Raw genomic sequence first — 24,019 nt, 5'->3', positions numbered from 1 at the left:
ACTCCACAATATAGAAACTCTCCTGATCCTCAAGGGTCCTAGGCTGTCGATTTTCTTGTCTCCTCTTGAGCTCAGCTCACAGGTTATGGGACTGAGATGGACAAGTCAAAAGCTTGATTTTTATCATTGAACCACTTATTTATCCTATGTTTTGTATCACTGTCATGCTGGAAAACTCAATCACAGTTTAGTTTAAGCTTTTTGGCAAAGGCATTTCATTTTAAAATCTCCTGGTACTTTATGAGTCCATGACACCATATTTTAACCGGAAGGCTGTTGACATGATACATGCAATTTTGGTTATTGAATCACTTTCAGACTTATGGTCTGGAGATTACTATTTCAAATACAACTTTAAGACAGTCTTCTCTTCCACCAATGCAGATATTTGTTGTGTGTTTTATTTCTTCTGGTGTTTCACAGCATGAAATGCACTGGTAGTAACACATGAAGAAAATCTGTTTATAGTAGGTTACCAGAAGTAAAACAGAAACACTGTGTTCATGTGCTTTTTACATGTGCTGATTACACTTAATAAAAAGCATAAATTGAATCTTGAAAAAGTATGTACAGATATTTAATACATGTTAAACAAGCTCAAGGCTCCAAGGTCCCAGAAACAACAACAGATCCTCCACAATACTTAACAGTGGGTATGAGGTTCTTCCTTTTAACCCTCCCTCTCTTTTATTACACCAAATCCACCTTGGGTTTGTTGCCAAAAAGCTTTATGTTTGTCTCAACTTACCAAAAGACTCAGTTCATGTAGCATTTAACAAACTTCCAAATGCTTTCATGGCATAGAGATAGCATCTAATTGCTACCAATTACAAATCATCAACTGTGATCCTTCAAATTGCTTCTCTAATCATTCTCCCTGCTGTGTGTGTTACGGGATGGCAGGGAGGTGGACCCAAGTGCAGAACTAAAACCTAGCAAAAAAAAGGCAACGGAATATGCAGTTGCCATCGCTATTAACAAGGCCCCTGGACTGAGGTTTGAACTGTTGCTACCGCTGCACCACTAAAGTGTGCAAGCGGCGATGGTCAAAGCACCTCAAGGAAGGCAGGAAAAAAGGTGCGGGAACAAATGACAAATCAAAGAGACGCCACAATCGTGCTCAAACAAAAGCTAGAAAGGTAAAAGGAAAGGTAAACAGAAAGCAAAGTACTTCTTCTGCAGTTGTAAAGGTAACGGTCAGCTTCAGGTCCAGCTGGTTTGCTCTTCCAGGAGCAAACACTCTTGATATGGCTTGGATTTTTGTTTCTTGGGAGTAATTTGGGGCAATTACGCTCTTTTTTTTTTAAAGCCCTCTTCTTTTCTTTTTTGGGGGCAATTTAGTTTCTATTCATTTCTTTTCTTTTCGAAGACTAAGTAGTGTACCAGTCCCCCCCTCTACAAAGGTGTGACAAGCATTGGTGTTTGCCAGCACCTTATATAAGGAAGCTTCCAGGTGTGTCAAATTAGTCTAATTGATCCACGGCACCTTGCTGCTGTCACCCTCTGCCGGCAGCAGGCGGCTGAAGGAAACGTAGGCTGAACCCTTGTTGGGTGTGTGGGAGTAAAATGAATATTGTTAACAAACATTAATTATTGCCCAACAGTGAACATGTTCCCATGTTGATAAATGACTAATGGAAATTTATACCCCAGTGAAACAGGACATCATGGTTTTAACTGCTTAAAGTGGAATTTAAAAAATGCTGCATAATTCAATCATTGAGATGTAAACTCGTTTGTGCATTGCGGTAAAACCTACAGTACAGACACTTTCTTTACATCGTGACAAGAACCAGTGAGGTCTTCAATATAAACACAATTTTTTTTGCTATCCAATCAACGTCATCTATGACAGTATACACGTTTTTATTGTTAAAATTGTTTTTATTGTTTTATTGTTTTATTGTTTTTCTGCAATTTGGCCTCTCATCCACAAGAAAACAACATTACTATGGAGCTTTCCAAGTTGGGGGTCCCGATGCTGGTGTCAGGGTGTGAAGTTCCACATGGTTATTGCTATTTTTCATTTGTTCTCTTAAAGCATTTAGACATAACCATTATGTTGTTACCTCTGCTACACACCCTGACACACGCTGTCTGCAACATTGTACTTTTAATTGTACTTTTAATGTAAAATCCAGATATGACAGATATGTAAGGCTGACATCCCAGTGGCAGGGCAAAACATCCACCAGTGAATTTTAGAACTTCATGTTAGTCTTCTTCTATTTTTGTTTTCTCTTTTCTTTTTCTGTGTTTCTTACTTAATTTGTAAACCATACAGAGATTTGCAGCATTGTCCTAACAAAATATAGAAAGGATAGTACACAAGAAGATAATTAACCATTTCTATTTGCTTTTGTGTCTGTTCAGGCTTATCGTGTGGATATAAGGCATCCTCCTCAACAACAGAGATCACTATCTTGATAACCAGTGGTTTGTCATGCAGTGTACAAAATGCCACTATACAGAAGACCAACTCTTCTGTTATTGTTGGTAATCTGATGCCCGGATACACATACCCACTCGAAATCAACTGCTCAACTATCTGCTGCAGCAGTTTCTCCACCTGTAAGTCCTGATATGAGCTCACACCTTTCACATTAACATCAAAAATGTATGCATCACTGTTCATTCTAACACTTTTTATGACATGCCCATTTTAAGTGTTCATAATTACAATAAATCCTATGGTAGCAGATCAGTTTCAAAGTTAAAATGAAAATGTAATATGTAAAATGGCAATGTTTTTGTATGTGTGCATTTAAATTTCCTACTCATATATGCAATATTGAGCTCAAAGTGAAAATTTTAATTCAGTCCTGCAATTACAATTTGCCATTTGGTATACTGGTATTAACATTGTATTTGCTTTGAAACATTTGAAATCATTACATTGCTTTATGAGTAGCTTTATTTTCATTAAAATCTATTTCCAGAACTACATATTGTACAACGTGATTATGCAATAATTGTGTAAAAATGATCATTAAAAGTAATTTATCTTATATGCATTTTCAGTCTCCAATAATACACTTAAATTGCATTATCAAAGAGGATGTGAAGCTAGAAAGAGGGAAAAATTCAAATGTAAATGGGAAATGCTGCCTCTCCTCTTTGAAATTACATTTAGTCGCCACTGCGCTCATTCTGTGGCAAAGAGCCTTTTAAAATGTATTTGACCAGATTGAATTTTCATCTTCATAGACTTCCCAATCTGTCCATCATCCCATCAGGGCAGAGCCAACAGCATGCTTGGCAGAATAGGCTTTATTAGAAAACAGACAAATAGGCACTCAAAAGTTACAGTAACATTGTTTAAGCTGGTTTAAACTTCATGAACTGAAAATGGTTGGCTGACTGGAAATGAGACCGGACATACAGATTCCAGTTGATGCCATGCAGGGGTAACTTCTACAAAGTTAGCATCAGAGGAGGATAAATTGCTCTGCCATCAGCTCACCTGTTAATGTGCCATGTGAATTATGGAGGGATGCAGAAGTAAGCTAGCTAAAAGCCATTGTTGATGATAGCTAACTCTACATTCCCGAACAAGCCTTAAAAAATGACAGAACAAGTCAGATGCGTGTGGATAAAAGGAGTCCAAGAAGCTTTACTAGTAAAAATTGTGATCCATCATCAAAAAGCAGGCAAGGGTCAGATCCAAAAAAGCCTAGATACAAAAATAGACAAACGAGACAAAAAACAAGAGGAGACAGGCAGGCCCAAAAGGGATCAGATGTACAGGCAAAGTCCAAAAATGGAGAAACACAGTCAGAACCAGTAACAGGATAACAAACACAGGAATGAATGCTCAGTAGCTGCACTAGAGATGCAATACCTCACAAAGTCTAACGCTAAAGGCACATGCTATACTAACTTAATCATGTGATACATTACACAGGTAAACAGAATCAGTAATCCAGTGAGGCAAATCTCTGATAGGTAGTGTAAGGTGAAGTCACAATCATGTGTTCATCCTGAGCATTCTGGGAGATGGAGTTCTCCAAAGAGTCAGAACCAGAAGGATGCCTGACAGTCCTCCCCATGGAATGAGGCCGACCGCAATGACCACAATCACATGACCAGAGCATGAAAAGAGGCAGGTGTAGCCTCATCCAACAGACCTGAGACAACAGGTTTGAGAAAGACATGAAATGAATGAGAAATTCTATAACAAGGAGGCAGACCTACATGTCTAGCAAGTCAAGCCTACAATTGACATTGTTAATACTTTTTACCACCTTATCAGACATATATATTTAGGTTTGAGTTTCTTACTCCCCTCTGCCAACCTGAAGTTTCTAGTCAAGGTCCAAACCCAGTCCCCAGGCTGGTATTGGGGGTCTCTCCACAATGCCAGTCCACTTGTCTCGTGTTCTGTTGCAAAGCAGCAACAGCCCTTAGATGAGTTTTCTCCTAGACCTTCTCACTGTGCTGCATCTATTCGTTCATGGCAGGAACATCAGATCTCATGACAGTCCATGGGGCAATGGGAAGTTGAAAACCCAACACACACTGAAAAGGGGCCAGTCCTGTAGCTGAGCTAACCAGTGAATTTTGCACGACCCATGCTCGCATTGGAAATATAGACTAGTCCAAATGGTTATTATAACAGAACAATCTCAAGAATTTGCCAAATTCCTGGTTTACTCTTTCACATTGTCCATTGGTTTGGGGGGTGGTATCCTGAAGACAGTCTAACAGAAACTACTATGTTTTCAAAAAACTTGGACCAGACTTGTGATGTGAATTAAGAGCCTCTGTGGAAAAAACATCCTTAGGGATGCCAAAATACTTGAACACCTGATGAACTCATGTTTCTGCTGTTTGAAATACAGTTGGTAATGAAGGAAATGATATGAATCGGACAGTGCAAGAGACTCTATTTACGACAGTCAGAATGGTGGTAAACCTCTGTGATTCAGGCAACTTAGTTACAAAATCAATAGCTATATGGGACTAGGGTTTTACTGGAATAGGCAAGGGAATGAATTTGGCTGCTGGTTCTGTCTTATGCGTGTTTTATACTGAGAGCATACTGAACAGGAAGATATGAATTTGAGAACATCATCATTCATATATTTACACCAATACTGATTAGACAATAATTGCTGTATTTGAGTATCTCCTGGATGTCCTGTAGTAAAGGATGAATGTGCCAAGTTATAAGCCTGTTGCAAAATGGTTCTGGAACATTAGGTATGGACATATGTAGGAGATGACAACATTAGGAGGAAATATGTTTTCATTCTCCTGACACTCCCTCTCCTCCTCTGATTGAAAAAACTCTAAACAAAGCATCTGCTTTAGTATTATGTGAGCCAGGGAGAAAAGTAATGTTAAATCTGAATCTTGAGAAAAACAAGGACCAATAAGCTTGTATGAGGTTGAAACGTTTCGCTGGATTGAGATATTTAAAATTCTTATTCTTGTGAATACTGTGAAGGGATGATAAGCATCCTCTAACCAGTGTCTCTCCTCTTCAAGAGCATGGCCCCAAAACCCATTTTGGAAGCGTCAACTTCTACTATAAATGGTACTGATGGATCTAGGTTCTTTAAGACTGAAGCATGAAACATGAAAGACTCATTCAGAGCTTTAAAAGCCTTCTCTGCTTGTACAGACCAAGTAAATTTTTAGGTCCTTCTTTTAGGGCAGCAGTGAGGGATACAGCAGTACAACATGAGTTTCTAATATAACGGCAATAGAAATTGGCAAATCTTAGGAATCTTTGCCATTCTTTTACAAAATTGAGTCTTGACCAGTTTACGACTGCATCTACTTTGTGATCATCCATAACCACACCATTAGAACTAATGACATATCCTAAAAAGGCAACAGATTGCAAATGAAATTTATCTCCTTTCACGTCAAGTTATTTTCTAGTAGGCATTTCAATACAGAACAAACCTGATCTACTTGAGACTACTTCAAAGTCAGGGGAGTAGATGGGATATCATCAATGTATGCAATTAAGAGCCTATCATGTTCCTCAGAATATAATTTATGAAGGCCTGGAAAACTGACAGATCATCTTGGGGAAACAAAAAATCTGCCATTAAAGCAGATTTATCTGTTTTCCTTTGCCAACAGTGGAATGCAAACAGTCCAATTGCAAAGCACGATGGAAAATCCTGTATTATTGTATTCTTTAAACACAAAGTTGATGTACTTGACAATTGAATTAGTTAATGGCTTGCCAAAAGAACTGCCTGATAATAGCTCAAACCACCTAACAGATTTCAGCTGTTACATTGCCCTCTGTTTCCATTACTTGTATCTGAGTAGCAAATGTTGCAATATGTAATCAAGGCTAGCTATTATAAGCAAGAGAGCTAAATTTATTTTGCCTTGACTTTCTAATGGAGCTGAGAAAGTAATTGTTTTTCATTCATTTTTTTTTCATACAGACTCAAGAAAGTGGAAATTGACCATGGGGTACTGAGATAGAGTAACATAGTAGATACATTAGTAATCATAAAATTATGTTCATACTTGCACAGTATTTAAGTCAGTGACGTTGTCTCTCTGCAGATCCAGCAACAGTGGACAATATTACTGTGTTGGATCAGAATAGCAGCAGTGTGTGGGTGACATGGTTGGCTCCTCTGGGTCATGTGGACTCATATGAGCTGAACATCTACAGTGTAGCACTCAACAGAAATTATACAGAACTGTCCAACCAGTCACAGATCCAGCAGCTCTTGGCAGGTTACATCTATAACCTCACCATAACCTCTGTGAGTGGAGGACTGAGGAACACCTCTTCTGTTTTCCAGCTTGCAACCAGTGAGTCCTAGATGCACGCACAGAAGCTTTTATATTAGCTTGATGAGGAGCTATATATATGTGTGTGTGTGTGTGTGTGTGTGTGTGTGTGTGTATATATATATATATATATATATATATATATATATATATATATATATAATGTAGTTTTTTGTGTATCTGTACTGAAATGTTTCCATTTTTGGTTTCTTTTTACTTTCACTCCACTACATTTCAAAGTCAAATATCTAACTTTTTACTCATTACTACATTTACTACATTATGCAAAATCTGTTGTTCCTTTTGGTTTATGTGTGCACAAAAACTTAATGTCAAAACAAAAGAAGCACAAAGCAAGCACACCAATCAGGGTGCAGGGCACAATTTGTTTTGAGCCTGTTTTCACCTGTTGGCTATCCAGTTCAACAACAGTGCAACAGCATAAAAGTTTCCTCTATAAATGATGGAAGAAACTCCTGACTCTAACCAAACTTTGTGTAAATACACCACAATATAGAAATATGTACACGAGGAGCTTCCGGTTCTGGATGTAGGGGAAAGATGCTGGCGAGAGAGCTCCCAGATTAAGTACTAATTTAACTTTATTTGTGGACTTTTTCTCACGAAACATGTCTCAGTTGTTTCTATTTGGACCTGTCTTCCAAAAATGAGCAGCTAAAATATCTCTAATCACGAAACAAGAGCGCAAACTCTGGCTACGTGTGTCACTACCAGTGCTGCAGGGAAGTTAACCTCATTTGCTAACACGTCCACAGTGTTCATAGACTGCCGCCATGCTGGAAGAACCCGCATCTGCCTTCTTTACAGCAGATCAATTGTCCACTGAATTTGCAAAGCAGAGGTCCTCGCTAAAGGAGGATCTCTCTCCTGATCCAAGAAGCAGTTAAACCCCTACAAGTTTCAACTGAATCACTACAAGCCACAGTTAAGTCTTTTCAGACCCGCCTTAGGTCGGTTGAGTCCGTTGCCAGGAAGAACTTTGAGCGGCTAACAGCAGCCGAATCCACTGTGGAATCACTGCGTGTTCAGAACCAAAGTCTTCTGGATCGACTCAAGGACCTTTAGAACCACTCATGAAGATCCAATCTCCGCATATTGAACATCCCCGAAGGCAGGGAAAATGGCAAAGACCCGCTCAACTTCATGGCAGAGCTGCTAATGCAAATGATCGGCCCAGATGTCTTCCCTGCACCGCCTGAGTTGGAGCGAGCCCACCGATCTCCATTGTTCAGAACCAGCCAGAATAACTCGCCGCGTCCATTTCTGGTTTGCTTTTCCAAATTTCAACAAAAAGAAGCTATAATACACTGGGCCAGGAATCGCGAGCTGAGATACCAGGGAGCCATTGTCAGGATCTACCAGGATTTCAGCACGACCCTTTCAAAGAAGCGTACTGCTTTAAATGGCATAAAACAAGTTCTGTAACAGAAGAACATTCAGTTTCACCAGCTATATCCGGCTCGGCTTCATGTTTTTCTGGGGGATGACATACATGTCTTCAGTTCACCTGATGAAGCTCGGAGGTTCTTTGATCAAAGGTCTGGTAAATAGACATTTGAACTTTTGATAGAAACTGTCTTAACTGGGGTCAACACGCATTCATGCTACCTTAACTATGACTGAAGATTTTGGGTGTTGATAACCCTGCACTAAATTCAGTCATTTACAAATAGAAATGACTCAAGAAGAGATACAAGTATAGACATAATTTGGGTTTGTTTTGGGAATGGGTTAAGGGAAGGGATACCCCTGGACTTTGCCAATGCATATCTTTTATATACTTATTTATCTCTTTTTTTCCCCAGTTTTTGGAGAGATGCATCTTATTGTATTCATACATTTCTTTTATTTTCTGGTAAAAGACCAAACTAGACTTGAAGCATCTTGGGTTGGGCAAATATTTCATTCAAACTGACCCCAAAATCAGACCCATTTGGTCGCTTTATAATTGTATCAGGTCTTATATTTCGCAAGCCTGTAGTCTTGGTTAATATATACGTCCTAACTGGAATGATGATAAATTTATAAGGAAAGTATTCTCTTTGATACCAGAGTTAAACTCACATCAGATGATTTTGGGGGGAGACCTGAATTATGTAATTAATCCAGTATTGGACCGACCTAAACCCACATCTCTTAACCCATCGAAAATGGCCAAGACACTATCAGTTTTTATGGAGCAAGTGGGTTGTGTTGATCCATGGCATGCACTATATCCTCAGAGCCAATCTTTTTCCTTTTTTCCCCTGTGCATCAGTCCTACAGTAGAATAGATTATTTTTTCATTGAAAAAAAATTACTATCTTCAGTTAAAAAAAGTCTTACTGAATCTTGCATTCCCTTATAACAATGGAGTACGACCTCCTTGGAAGACGGATAAAACTTTGCTAGCTGATGTGGATTTCTGCAATTTCATATCCATCAAAATTTATCATTTTATAGAGTTTAATACAAAGGAAGTATCTCCATCAGTTCTCTGGAAAACATTGAAAGTAGTAATCGGGGGGAGATCATAGCATACATATCTAAAATGCATATAATGTGTAGGGCTGAGCAAGATGGAGTTATTGAGGTCATAAATAAAATAAATAAAGTGGATGCTCAGTACTCTGTTACTCCCTCCTCTGAACTCTATAAAAGAAAACTGGACCTTCAAACTAAATATAATTTATTAACAACTGCTAAGACAGAACGGCTTTTGTTAAAATTAAAATGTGGACTGGTTTATGAGCATGGTGAAAGAGCTGGACACCTTCTGGCACAACAGCTTAAGAGTCGTTCAGCTACTCATCAGATTTTATAAATAAGGAAACTTAGTGGAGAGTTAACCATCGACCCAGTAGGAATTAATGATACATTTGCAGCATACTATTCAAACTTATATACATCAGAAACACCCTCTGATAGCGCAGACATGGATTTTTTTTTCAATAACCTTCAAGTCCCTTCTATTAATGAAGAACTTAAAATTGAACTTGAGCTACCGCTGGAGCAGGCAGAAGTTAACAGAACAATTCAGGCATTACAAAGTGGCAAGGCACCAGGCCCAGCCGGATACCCCATAGAATTTTAGCATTTACTAATAAATTATCACCCATTTTACTGAATATGTTTAATGATTCATTATCTCGAGGTTTACTGCCATCAACATTAACTCAAGCCTCAATTTCTCTTCTACTCAAACCAGGTAAAGATGAAACAGAGTGTAATTAATATCGGCCTATCTCTTTATTGAAATCTTGGCCAAGGCCCTTGCCATATGCCTGGGAACTGCAAAGCATGCTGTAATTTCTACTGATCAAACTGGCTTTATATTGGGCCCACATTCATTTGTGAACATCTGCCGTCTTTTAAGTATTATCAATTCTCCTGCATCCGGGGAGATACCAGAAGTGGTTGTCTCCCTGGATGCAGAACAAGCCTTTGATAGGGTTGAGTGACCCTATCTGTTTTTAAGTTTAGAGAAATTTGGATTCGGACCCACCTTTATTTCATGGATTAAGCTTTTATACTCCTCTCCCAAAGCATTGGTGATTACAAATGGTAAGCAGTTACAGTACTTTCAACTATCAAGAGGAACTCATCAGGGCTGCCCCATCTCCTCTTTGCCTTGGTCATTGAACCCTTGTCCATTATATTTAAATCATCATCATCAATCAGTGGAACTCTTAGAGGTGGAGAAAAGCATAGACTATCTTTATATGTAGACGATTTATTATTATATATATCAAACCATGCATTTTCTACTTGGTGCAGACAAGGTATTTTTAGCTTTAAGGGCGCAAATATAGATTCTATATTTCCAAGCTTTGATGAGCTATCAATAAAATTTAATCTTCACCAATCTGATATCTTTCGCTATTTTCAAGTCCGCCATTTTATGCAAAATTTAGATCCTAACTTTCCTAACCTACCCCAAAACTCAGAAATCATTGGACAATACATTAGAAACCTCCCCTAATTCAAAAGGATAATTTCAAGACTAACTGACATTATAACCTCTCTTTACAATGTGACCTTGACCAAAATTAAGACTGATTGGGAGAAGGAATTAGATATAAACATTGAAGTAGACTCTTGGAACTGTGCACTACAAAGAGTTAATAGTAGTATCTCTTGTGCCAAATTAGGTATAATACAATTTAAAGTGCTACATTGTGCGCATTTGTCTAAGGCAAGATTAGCTAAAATATATTCTAATGATGATACCTATTGTGATAGATGTCATAATACCCCAGCCAATCTAACCCATGTGTTTTGGTCTTGCCCTGCTTTAGCCACCTATTGGCTTTCGATTTTTTTCACTACTTATCAAAGTCTCTTAATATGGATCTTCAGCCTAACCCATTAGCCACCATATTTGACATATCTGATAGTAAAAGTCACAGAACCATCATCACCTTTACAACCCTTCTTGCTCGTAGGAGAATTTTATTACACCGGAAATCAAAACACCCTCCAAAAGCATCTGTGTGGCTTTTTTGATGCAATTTATACAGTTGGAAAAAAGAAATTCACTTAGGGGCTCCAGGAATGAATTCTTAACTATTTGGGGACCAATTCTGACTTATATAGATAACATTAACACTGACATTGAATAGTCTACCAACAGAGATGGACCTTCCCCTTTCTTAAATTTGTATTTTTATTTTATTATTATTATTGTTATTTTTTCTGTCAGTCTCTCCATGCCATATTTCAGTACTGAAATGTAAAGCCTTTGGATGTTTGGGTGGGGAGGGGGTCTGTCAAGGAGTACTTTGTGTTGGATAGAGGGACAGGGAAAGGGGATCATGATCATAAATGTAAACAATGGAAATATCCAGTTGTGACTTTACTTTGTAATTTGTACTGTTATACATTTCCAAACTAAAAATTATTGAATAAAAAAAGAAATATGTACACATATGCAGTTGTGACTGGCATGTTTCCTTTTCCTGAATTTATACAAACACTTTCATTTTATAGCAAATTTGTTTGGGCTAGTTTATGTTTATGAACAGAGACCTACAGATACAACAGAGTAATGAAAAACACATTTTAAAAAAGAAAAACACATTTAAACCTGTGTTTACAGCAAGTTTTTATTAAACTTAAACTTGTTTAAATTTAAACAAATTTTTATATAAACTAAGTAAACTGCAAATAAATCTTAAACAGAAACTTTGCTCATTCCCGAAAAAGTTATTTCAGAGCCACTTGGTTCTAGCTAATGGAAATTGTTTGCCTTCAAGGTTTTGTGCTTTTGATAATTTTAATAGATGTCAATGTCAGACTAATTAATGACATTCTATTAAAATATTGGTGTTACAAGAGTGACACTAGAGTATTTTCACCTAAAATGAATTGATAAAGCAATAGTCTTGTCATAAAAATGATAATAGGACATTAGATAATTAAGTAATCTTTTAGTATTTTCACTTTTGGTAGTTAAGTGCATCTGAAGGCAAATACTTTTGTACTTTTACTCAAGTGGAAGTGACTTTTACTGGAGTAATATTTTACCTTGGGTATCTCTTCTTCAAGTACATGGCTTGTGTACTTTGTCCACCAGTGTATATGTGTGTGTGTGTGTGTGTGTCTGTGTGCATGCAAGTGTGTCAACATTTGTGTGTTTTCAATTCTTTTACAGAGCCTAACCCTCCCAGCACAATCAGTGTAAATGGCCAGACAAATGTGTCCATCGCTATTTTCTGGGGGGTGCCAGTCTCAATGGATGGACTCAGTGTGTATTATGAAGTCTCATGTAAATCCAGCCAGTCCAGCATCAACACATCTCTGACAAACAACACCAGTATACAGCTTACTGCTCTGTCACCTGGCAACCAATACACCATTGCTATATGTACCATTGGAGCACTGGGTCTGAAAAGTTCAAGTATCAGCATCATTGCATACACAAGTAAGCACATCCAGACACACACTGTACAGAATGCAAGCTCATGAAGGAAAACATGTACAGACACTGTTAGTAACTTATTTAGGCCCTACACACAGACGTATACACAAATGTATAGAGACTGTCGGACCATGCTCAGTGGAGTTAACTGAGGTAACACACCCTAGTGACAGTAAAAACAAAAAGGTTGAGCATTTATTGAGATTTATTTCATGCAAGACACTAGTATTCCTAAAAATAAAAATAACTGAAATTTTAGACATGTTGGGTGCTTTCCTACTTTAATAACACATTTAGAGGACCAAACATAGATAAGATTGTTGTTGAAACCTGGCTGTTGACCTGCACTGCTTAAATATGCAACCAGTTTTCAGACATCATACAGAATGGCTTGGGAAAAACATTGTCATGTCTCAGCTCTTGAACAGTTAGACTAAGCCAAGTGACAACAGACACCACTGAACAGTTTTTGTGACACTACTATGATAACTTCAGTTAGGACTGAATTTAGGACAGAAGCTATTACAACAGTTCTTAGGTTCATAATGTTATTCTAACTACAGATAGAAAAGGTAGTATTACAGAAGCATACTAACTAGACAAAATTTCCTAAATCCTAAATACATATGCTTTAACCATTTGTTTCTGTCATTTTATGCAGTGACAGGCAGCATAGATCACAATAACTAACATAATGATGTTATTTATCTGCACTGAAAATGGTGCTTTGATAAGATGCTGTAAGTCTCCTAAATTAAGATAAGATTTACTTCTGTGATAAGTATTAGTAAAAAATGTTGTCGTGGCCTGTCAGATCTTAAATTAAGACAAAAAGATGAGATGTTTCTTTTGAAAGCCCCTGTTCTTTACTACTAGGTTGATTCCAGTTTCTTGGCCAAATGCAAGAAGGCAATATAATATAACCATAACTACAGAACTGTGCTTTTACAGAAATTTTACAGAACTGTATTCAACCTGCACCTATTATTGTGTTTGCTTCTGCATCTACTTCAGTCTTAGGGAAATTCCTAAAAATACTAAAGAAACAATTGCTGCTGCTATTATTATTATTATTATTATTATTATTTTGATTGTTATTATTATTAGTAGTAATAGTAGTAGTAGTAGTAGCAGTGTCTCTCTACATGCTGATGCTTCTGGACACACCATCACTGATTTTACTACTAATAGTAGTAATAGCATCACTTTTTGTGTCTGATGATTTTGGGATGGCTTCTAACTCTGAAGTGGATTTGGGAGCAAATGCTACCATAGTGTGTGAGTTTAACCCCTTAAGCCCAAGGTTTTATTACACCTATAATCTAAGAATAGCTCAACCCATTTGCATTGGAGTCTCTGTAGTTACTGAATAATAAGCCTTACTATGTAATAAGCCTAGGATTTTAAGGGGTTAAGCTTAGCTGTTGTCAAATAAAAGGTAAAGCAAGGAAACCCAGTAAAAACAGTTACACTGTAACAACACTGTTGTCACAATCTATTGGTGCCCATAGCATTCTCAACAAGCATTCTCAACAAACAAAACAAAAAAACAAAATATTCCACCTATATTTAGCTGCAAAAATATCAGTATTATGTTCAAAATAAGTGGTTAGCTTATTACAAATACTCCAGTAAAGGGAAAACAGGCTTGTTTTGTTTACTGAAATTAAAGATATGTTCCAACTTGCTTCCTTTTGCTCAGCCTGCAACTGCACTATCCATAATTCTATAAACTAATGAACTACAGCTGAGGGTAACAATATAGCCCCATTTACTCTTCAATACATATATACAGAATATGTAAATTTGCTTTTGTTTGCTTGTGTGTGTGTGTGTGTGTGTGTGTGTGTGTGCATGTGTTTCTCACTCAGTTCCAAATGCTGTGCAGAATCTGCAGGCCTCGCCTGTGAATACCAGTTCAGTTAATCTGTCTTGGTCCCAACTGCCTGGCAACTCTGGTCTCTTGTCCTACAAAATCCAGATCAATGGGTCATTCTTCATCACCTCAAACTTCAGCTTACTCCTCACACAGCTGCAGCCAGGGACTTCATACAACTGCAGCGTCACTGCGCTCATAACAGCTGCAAATTTATGTGGTCCACCACAGTACACTCTTTGCATCACCAGTAAGTCTCTCAGTGTCTTACTAAAATAGAGCAGACTACATACCAAGCCCAGCAAGCTCTTATTCAGTAAAAAATAGAAATATATTTATTTTATATATATTTATATAATTTATATAAATTTATATATATTAAAAATTTTCTTGAATAATAAAATATTATCAAAAAAATGTCAAAATGCCATGATTTATGGGTGTTAAATACATTTCTGTGCTAATTTGTTTGTGTATTAATTGTAAACACATGGTTTTGTATTTTCTAAGCATAACAACATAACAAAATGAATATCAAAGCCTAAACTTTTTTCAATATTTTATTTTAAGATTTTAAATAATTTAAAACAACACAAAAAACACATACCATGAACACCACAAACCATCCCCACACATAGCCCAAACCCATTAATTATAAAAAAAAAAAAACAAGGGTATGGAGAGAGAGAAAGAGAGAGAGAGAGAGAGAGAGAGAGAGAGAGAGAGAGAGAGAGAGAGAGAGAGAGAGAGAGAGAGAGAGAGAGAGGGGAAGAAAACAAAAAGTACAAGCATGGACCGCAAACCAAGTTAAACCATCTCTGTGCTCCTGAGTCACCACTACACAACCTCTCCATTGTAATAATATGAAGCATCTCTGACAACTAATGTTTAAAACATGGGAGAGAATCTAATTCCAATTTAAAAGAATAACCCTTGTAGCCGCATCTTATTTTGGAGTAGTACAGTCTATGAATCACCTTAAACTGGATCAATATATATCTAGAATTTATAGAGCAGCTTGATATCCTGGACAGGCTCTCTGCCCAACCCTCCCCTGTTAAAAAAGGGCTATTAAGCTCATGTTCCCAGGCCTCCCTAAGATGGCTGGTGCTAGGGGGTGAAAGGAAGATTGAAAGAAACACGGATCCAGACCAAACAATTCAAAAAGTGGATGGTCATCAGGTTTGACTGTACAGTTTGGAATATTTTCTTTGACAAAATGCCTAAACGGTAGATACCGAAAAAAATATAAATCAGTAAGAACACATTTTTCTCTGAGCTGCTCAAAAGAAACAAATCCCTTATCTACATAAAAGTCCCCGATACACTGTAATCCTTTGTCCCTCCACACAGAGAATGCCCCATCCAGCTGAGAAGGCTGAAATAAGTGGTTGTGTAAAATTGGAGCATGGATAGAAGTTGATGAAGCTTTAGTAAAACACTTAATCTGATTAAGTATGAATTAAGTATAAATATAAGTATAAATTTGTTGACAACAACAGGCCTAGTAAGTTTCATGTTTGTAAAAAGCAAGACTGGAAGAGAGGAACCTGGGAGATACACAGCTTCCAACTTCATCCATAATGTATTCAGTGATACCTGGTCTGGAGATTCCCACTGCCAATAGGCCAAAGCCCTGGCATTAGCCATCCAATAATAGTACTGGGAAACCCAATCTGCCTGCCGTACTTACAGTACTTACAAGCCCAAAGAAATGACAAAATAATTGTATCTAACTGTTAAAAAAAATACAGGCAGGTAAATTGGTAGATTCTGAAAAAGATGCAAAAAATGTTGGTAACATCACCTTTTTGATTGTATAAATGTGCCCCATCATTGACAAAGGAAGTAGTCTCCACTTTTCAACATTTGTCTTAAGCTTGTCATGCATACACTGAAAGTTTAGCCTATACAACAATTTTGAGGGAATTTGATGACGAAGATATGAAAAAAATGTTTTCATCAATTTGAATGGTAATGAAAAAAAACAGGATCAAAATTTTGAGTGAGTGGCATAAATTCAGTTTTATTCCAACTGATCGTGTGACCAGATAGCTTGACGTTACAAATGCTCTTTTGACTGAACAGGTACAAATTCCTACAGACACACTCAGAAAATATTGTGGAAACAACTCCCAGAGGAGTAGCTGCAGAGGGAGGGTTAACTCCAAATTAATGCCCCTAGTTTGGACCATTTTTGGTGTGATGACCAGGTATCCATATAGTTTTGATCTTATAGTGCATGTCTTACATTATATTGTATACATGTCGGACACTTGGACCCTCAGTACTGGAGTACCACAGTGTTCTTGCCCCTTCTCTTCAATCTCTCTATCAACAACTGTGTCTCCAATGAACCAGCTGTGAGGATCCTGAAGTTGAAAGATACCACAATGGCTGACCTTACCAAATACTACTACAACTACAACTACTACTACTACTACTACTACTACTACTACTACTACTACTAATAATAATAATAATAATAATAATAATAATAATAATAATGATTATTTATTTATAAAGCAATTTTCAAGAACCCAAAGATGCTTACATTTACAGCAGTGCAAAAAAGGTCAAAAACAAACAAGAAACCCAAAGGTCTACCTACAGAAAGGAAGTTGAAATGCTGGTCCCATGGACCAGTAGCAACCACATGTTGCTGAACACATCAAATATGTAGAGATGATGGTGGACTTCATAGATGTGGAGAATACTGTACAGAAGGTGGTTGACCTTCCTATGCATCATCATATCCAGGGACATTAAGTAGGAGGAGTATACAGTTTCTCTAGCCATGACAGCATAACATAGAATGTTCTCCTTGAGATAGCTGAAGAAATTTAACTTGCCGCCAGCCCTAATGATCCAGTTCTACACAACAGTTGTTAAGTCCATCTTCACTTCACCTATAACCAGCTGGTTTTAATCCTCCACGTCACAAGAATGAGCCAAACTCAGGACAGTAGAGAGGATCAAATATGTAGTTAGATGTAATCACAAACAACAGCAAGGTTGTGAAGCCAGCACAATTACATATGCTGACAGTCTTTTTCCCATAACTGTAGCACTCATTAACCACAATGGACACCTTGCACAGAATTCTACCATACTGTACAACTCCTCTGAACCATAATGCTTATTTGCACAACTGTACAAATGTTATTTTTACCAATGTTCACATTATCTTGTAATGAACTTTAAATAAATTATTAATTTTTTCTCAGATCTTGACCATATGTACAATTTCACACATTCATTTCTTTCAGCTCCTTTCACATTGGCTTTTTTTATATCTACTACCTATTTTTCAGTTTTTATTTTCAGTTTGAATATTTGTTATAGTCTATGTATTTGACTGGTCTGTTTAGTATGTTACATGTGTGCACTCACCGAGACCCATTCCTTGTATGTGTATACATGGTGAAATAAATGATGCCAGGGTGAAGGTAAATCACAAAAAAACTAGACAGATTGCCACGATTGAGAACACATGCCAGTTGGTTCCAATAATGTTTAAAATATTAAGTCGGATTTTGGGTTCGGTACAGTCTGAGGCTATGAGCAGAAACCATTTAGAAAACACTTAGATACTAACAATGCTTGTATTCTCTCTTAGAACCAAAACCAGTGGCTAGTTTAAATGCTACTTCTACAAGCACAATGGAAATGTATCTCTCATGGAGACCTCAGGATGAAAGCTTATCACACCAGTATGAACTGAGCATGAATGGAGCAACACTGAGGATCCAGAATACTGAGACAGCTATTGTTGGCAATCTCACCCCTGGTACCAACTACACCTTCACTGTGGTCACGATATTAAACAATCTTCGGTCTGATCCTGTACAGATTTCTGCATTCACAGGTATTAATTTCACTGCTATACACCATTAAATAATCTGGAAAAAAATGTTGGAAAACGTGCTATACATCTACTATATATTACTGTACTGTGCAGCTTCACTTGGGGCTACAGACATTTTTTTTTGCCTCATGCTGGTTTCTATGCAAAATTGACATTAAAACATCTGTAGTTGTATTTTGGGGCAGATGATACCTTATTTTGATTATTAAGGTAATCATGTAGCCATTATGGAGTGTTTTAATGGGTAGTTTATGAATTCTAAAAGTACATATGATCCAGTTTAGATTGTTCATTGTTTCAAAAAAGGGAGACCTCAGAATGTTTGTTTTACCCATCTTATTCATCTTAGAAGCAGAATCAAATTAGATCATCCCATTTGAACTGGCATTCACTGAAGCTAGGACAGTTAAACATTAGATGCCTTTAATGGTCTGCTTACTTTAATCTTAGTCTAGATTAAACATTGCTCTTTAGGATCAACATATTCTTCAAGTGTATCTTGGATCATTACCTTCTTTTTATGAACTGTAGCTAAGCAAAAATATATGTTTCTCACCGTGTTACTGCACCTATGCATCTGCTGTGGTTGCCTAAAATCTGAGAAGCTTTATTAACTTCCCAGATTTATTGCCTATGATCAATTTGCCATCTGATCCCACAGAATTTTAAAGTGACAGAATGCTTACAACTTTTTACTTTTTATAATATCCTACACTCAGAATTTAGAGGAACTTCTTGTTCTATGACTGGTCCAGTTATATCACCAGAGCAGCTGGAAACCCAATTTAATTTCACTCATCACCTACTCAAGCTTTGTCAAGTCTGCTCAAGTCTCACTCAAGTCTGCTCTGCCCATCACCTTGAAGATAAAAAAAAAGTTTCAACTAATGTATAGGAAACTAGAAGAAATATGCAATGTTACATGTGTCCAGAATGATGAATAAAGCTGTAGATCATTCCATAATGATTGAGAAAGCTGTATAATATTGTGAATTAAGTTGTTTGATCAATTTCATATGTCTCAATTTAATTTTAAAATGTACATTTTAAGTGTTCATTGATTTATGAAATTTAAAAGCAAAATTACATGACAAACACATACATAGATGCAGTTTTGGGTTTACAGTAAATAGGCTTTATTCTTAAATGGGGTATTTTCTCTCCTTTCCCAATATCTCAGTCTATACTGCATAAAATGAATAAAACAAGCCATTATTATTATGACAACTGATTCCAAGCTTTTCAACTTTTCAGAAGTGCAGTATTCATCAACAATTTTGTATTAGTGCAACATATTAATATTCCTTTTTTTGTCACACTGCTGTCAGGCCTTGACAAAGCATCAAACATTTCTGCTGTTGGGACGAGTGTGAGTATGAGGGTAGAGTGGAGTGGCCCTGCTGGCAGTGTCTCTTTCTACACCATCACACTCCGACTCAATGGAATCATTCTTCAAGCACAGAATCAGACTGATGCAACGCCTGTTGTGTTTTCAAACTTGTTTCCTGGAACTCTTTACACTGTCACTCTGGGCATCACCAGTGGACCTGTACAAGTGAACAGTGGAAGTGTGCAGAACGCTACTTGTAAGAGCTTTTACACAAATACACCACATGCACATGCACACAGTTGCACTGACTTGTCAACAGAAAACAACAGAAGCAAATAGCCAGGAGGAGATTTCAGAAATCCATTTTTCAAACATATATGGAAATACTACAAGGTGAAATAATTCCACTGCATGTCTTGCAAGCTAGAATGTATAGGCTTCGATTACATCTTTAAAAAAATACAAAAAAAAAAAAAAACATTTGCAGACCAGCAACTGTCACTCATGCTAAAAGGCTCATAGGTGTGCAGAGAACTAGCTGCTTCTAACAGTTAGCTTGGTGAACAGTTGTTTGTTCCTCAGTGAACTGATTAAAATGACCTGTACATCTTCACAGTACTGACAGTGGAAACACTTGGTCACTAAGTCTGGATAAGTTTTGCCCCATCAAGAGCTATGCTATTTAGCCACACAAGGATATTTAATTGCTACTAATGGCTTTAAATTATTCTTCAAAAATTCTTAAATAAACAAACACTTTTCAGTCTGACAATATCTCTCAGACTGCAGAGTGCATATGTGTGCAGAGAACTAGCTGCTACTAGCTACTTGGTAAACAATTATTTACAATTATTTGCCACTGGACTGCTAAAACTAATGCACAGGAGTGCACATAGCCATGAGAGGTAAAATTCTGACAGCTGTAATGACTTCAACCAAAGACCGTACATATGTACATATCTTCATCAGTGCTCTCAGGTTTACTGTGCAGTTTACATCAGATAAGGTGTGTTGCTCTGTGAACAGAGTATCTTGCACCTCAAAATGAGCTTAGCTGCAGACTGATGATAGAATACTTTTCACTGACACCCAGAATACTCAGGCTCAATTTATACAAACAGTATTAGCTGCATTAGCAGATGAGATTGAGTGGAGCAAAGACAAAAATATTAGCTGTAATTGTAACATTAACTAGAAAATAAGCAAGTACAAAACACCTGTTAAATATTGAACAGTGCTTAGGACAGTAGGTTAGTGCTGGTTGTGGTAGTAACACTAGCTTAGTTAGCAGGCTGACAGCACCACAGTACAGGTTTCATTCCAGCTGACTGTCACTCCAACACTAGTCGCTCAATTTGGATTCCTCAGATTTGATTCTTTATCCACAAAACTTGTGCCAGCCACCCCCTGTGTAGCTACAGTGATGCACACACACAATAATTTTCCATGTCTCTTACCATATTGTCCTTTCAGTGCCATCTCCACCTGGTGTGATCAAGCTGACCCAGCAGACCACAAATACTCTGAGCATCAGCTGGGATCAACCTTTGAACATGAGCTCTGCAGACTACCGTTTTAGAGTGCTGTATCAATGCAACTACTCCGACAGCTCCTGCAATACCGTGAATACTCTGAATGACAGCAGCAGCAAGAACTCCAGCACTATAACTGGCCTCAGTGCAGGATCACCGTATATCATCACAATACAGACAGTGGGAGCACTTGGTTACCTCAGCTCTTCTCAACAGATATTCATATACACACGTGTGTAACTGAACTCTTTATGAAACACTCAGGCATAAAAACTTGGGTGTGTTTTCACCACATCACTACCATTACTAATGGCAAAAATAATAATAATAATAATAATAATTATAATAATAATGTTATAAAGGAGAGTTATATAAGATAGACCTCTTCCAAAAGCTGAGTTTCAGGGATCCTAGGGATCTGCATTGAGTCTGTATCAGCTAAGCAAAGTAGACTGTATGAGTTTTGCCCCATGAAGAACAGTGCTATTTAGGGCTTTGAATGTCATAAGCAAGACTTAAGGCGATACAAAACTTACTGCATCTTCAACATCTTGAATTTTACATACTTACATTTTTTAAGTGATAATATGCAGTTTTTAAGATGTCACTAATATTGGATGTAAATGGGAAATAAACCAGTAAAGGTTTCACCCAGGTCCTCATTTGTAGCTTTAGATTTAACAGAATCTAAATTCCTAGTTTTATTATTCAGTAATTAACCCTAAAACCTATTATTTATTAAAGACAACAAAACTCATATCTACTTTCTATAGCTATGAGAGCGTAGAACTGAAGTGTAGCCCCATATACAAGTCCTTAGGGTTAAGGACAAGGATTAAATGAGCAACCTTGAGGACGTGTAATAGCCAACAGCAGTACTTTGTTTTGTGTCTTATTTATTTATTTATTTTTGGACAAATGATGAACTTTCTAAATGTGCCAACTGGAAAACAAGAATGGCACAAAAAAACTACAAATATACATCATTTGCTACTAGGTTTATAGCATTTATTGCATATAGTGAATCAGAAACAGACTATAACATCAATCACAACTGTGCAGAAACATTTGATATCTCCTTGCCTGATGTTCCCTGCTACTTACTGTGCTTAATTTGAAACAAGCAACAGAAAGCAAATCAGCAGGTACACAACTTCTCCTGGCATCTATGCGTTTTAGCTGTTACATATATTGTGCAGATGGTAATTGTCATTGTGTATCAATCAGTTGGCTTTGACATAAGTTTAGCATTTATTACCATAATTCTGTCAAAACTGGCCACTTAACCCAGGAAGCTTAGTCTAGACGGCCAGTTAATGCCAATAGCAGGAAAGCAGTTTCCTCCCCAACGCCGATTTCTAGAATTTCTAAACAATGCTTTTGTACCTCACCCTTTTCAAGAGTCCAGGACAGTTTAACTAAATTACATTCAAATGGCAAACAGGTTCTAGATATTAACTGAGTAAGTATGGTGTACAATCTCCAAAGTGTGGTACAATTATTTTGTGCAAAATGAAAAAGCTCAAAGACAGTCTAACTACACTAAATTACTAAAATGTACAACTTATCATGTTAGTAAATGCCTCTTAATTATTTGGGGTAATAAGGTAGTAGGTGCAAACATACACTAAATTTCAATGTAATGTTGTGAATTACCCAACTGTAGTTGTAATATGAAAAGTAAATATTTACATCTTGGTCAGATCTAATTAATATTGTACTGAACTGAATCACCCCTAGATCAGGGGTGTCCAATCTTATCCACAAGGGCTGGTGTGGCTGCAGGTTTTCATTCCAACAAAGCAGGAGATCACCTAATCAGGAGTTTAAAGACTGAAAGCAAATGATTAATCAAGGAGAATCAGGTGTGCTTCAGCTTGTTTTGAGCGAAAACCTGCAGCCACATCGGCCTTTTTTGTACACGTTTGGACACCGCTGCCCTACTTTATTTAGCCTTATCCATTGTTGTCCTCTCAAACACTCTTTCTGAGATAGATAAAGTACAATATTGCTTTCATACTCAAATTCATGTAAATTCATTTGAATATCAAAGTAAATTCATGAGCAAGTACTTTTTTTTACTTAGAACAGAAGTATTGTACTTTGTATACTTTCACACATTTTTTTACTGTGCCTTTGTGTGTGCATGTCTCTGCAGGTCCCAGCTCAGTGAGCAGTGTGAATGTGGACTCGTTCAGTGAGCACAGTATATTTTTAAGCTGGCAACAGTCTGACATACTGTCAAATGTGTACTCTTACTTACTCACTGTCAGAAGCCCTAATGGCACATACATCCTTCAGCTACGTGTGGGTAGCACCACAGCACAGCTGCAGCCACTGCAGTCAGCCAGCCTTTACAACATCAGCATCATCACTCAGACAGCTGACGGCACCCAGTCTTCAGCCATGACCATCACAGCCTTCACAAGTGAGTTATCATACTTCACATTGCTCAATTCATGGGCAAATGTACATTCGCATCAACATGGCAATAGTTAATTAATAAATTACTTGACATGTCTGGCAATATTTGAGTAATTCTTTATAATTCCTAGAAATAGTGTTTGAATACTCAGTAGTTATACCTCATTTCCTATTTTCTCTATCTTACATTCTTTTATCTTACTTCTTGGCAACATAGGTGGGGAAATACTTAAAATATTGTTCTTCATTACTATACTCCGGCTCGAAAAACACCAGAATGATATTTTTGCTTTTAGCC

At 37.2% G+C, this 24,019-nt stretch overlaps 1 protein-coding gene across 1 annotated transcript in view; it reads left to right on the top strand.

The window, feature by feature from the left end:
- Positions 1-24,019, top strand: part of ptprja (protein tyrosine phosphatase receptor type Ja) — an 88,297-nt gene that overhangs the window by 18,801 nt on the left and 45,477 nt on the right. The window contains exons 3-10 of the mRNA XM_017709540.2: positions 2,374-2,571; positions 6,538-6,792; positions 12,425-12,694; positions 14,563-14,817; positions 18,187-18,435; positions 19,764-20,021; positions 21,239-21,529; positions 23,456-23,725. Of these exons, the coding sequence (XP_017565029.2) occupies positions 2,374-2,571; positions 6,538-6,792; positions 12,425-12,694; positions 14,563-14,817; positions 18,187-18,435; positions 19,764-20,021; positions 21,239-21,529; positions 23,456-23,725 (2,046 nt within the window). The remainder of the gene's footprint in view (positions 1-2,373; positions 2,572-6,537; positions 6,793-12,424; positions 12,695-14,562; positions 14,818-18,186; positions 18,436-19,763; positions 20,022-21,238; positions 21,530-23,455; positions 23,726-24,019) is intronic.

The sequence above is a fragment of the Pygocentrus nattereri genome, chromosome 25 (genome assembly GCF_015220715.1).
Source record: "Pygocentrus nattereri isolate fPygNat1 chromosome 25, fPygNat1.pri, whole genome shotgun sequence".
Classification (NCBI taxonomy): Eukaryota; Metazoa; Chordata; class Actinopteri; order Characiformes; family Serrasalmidae; genus Pygocentrus; species Pygocentrus nattereri.
The sequence above is the reverse complement of the archived record's forward strand: the minus strand, read 5'-3'. Positions and strand labels throughout refer to the sequence as shown.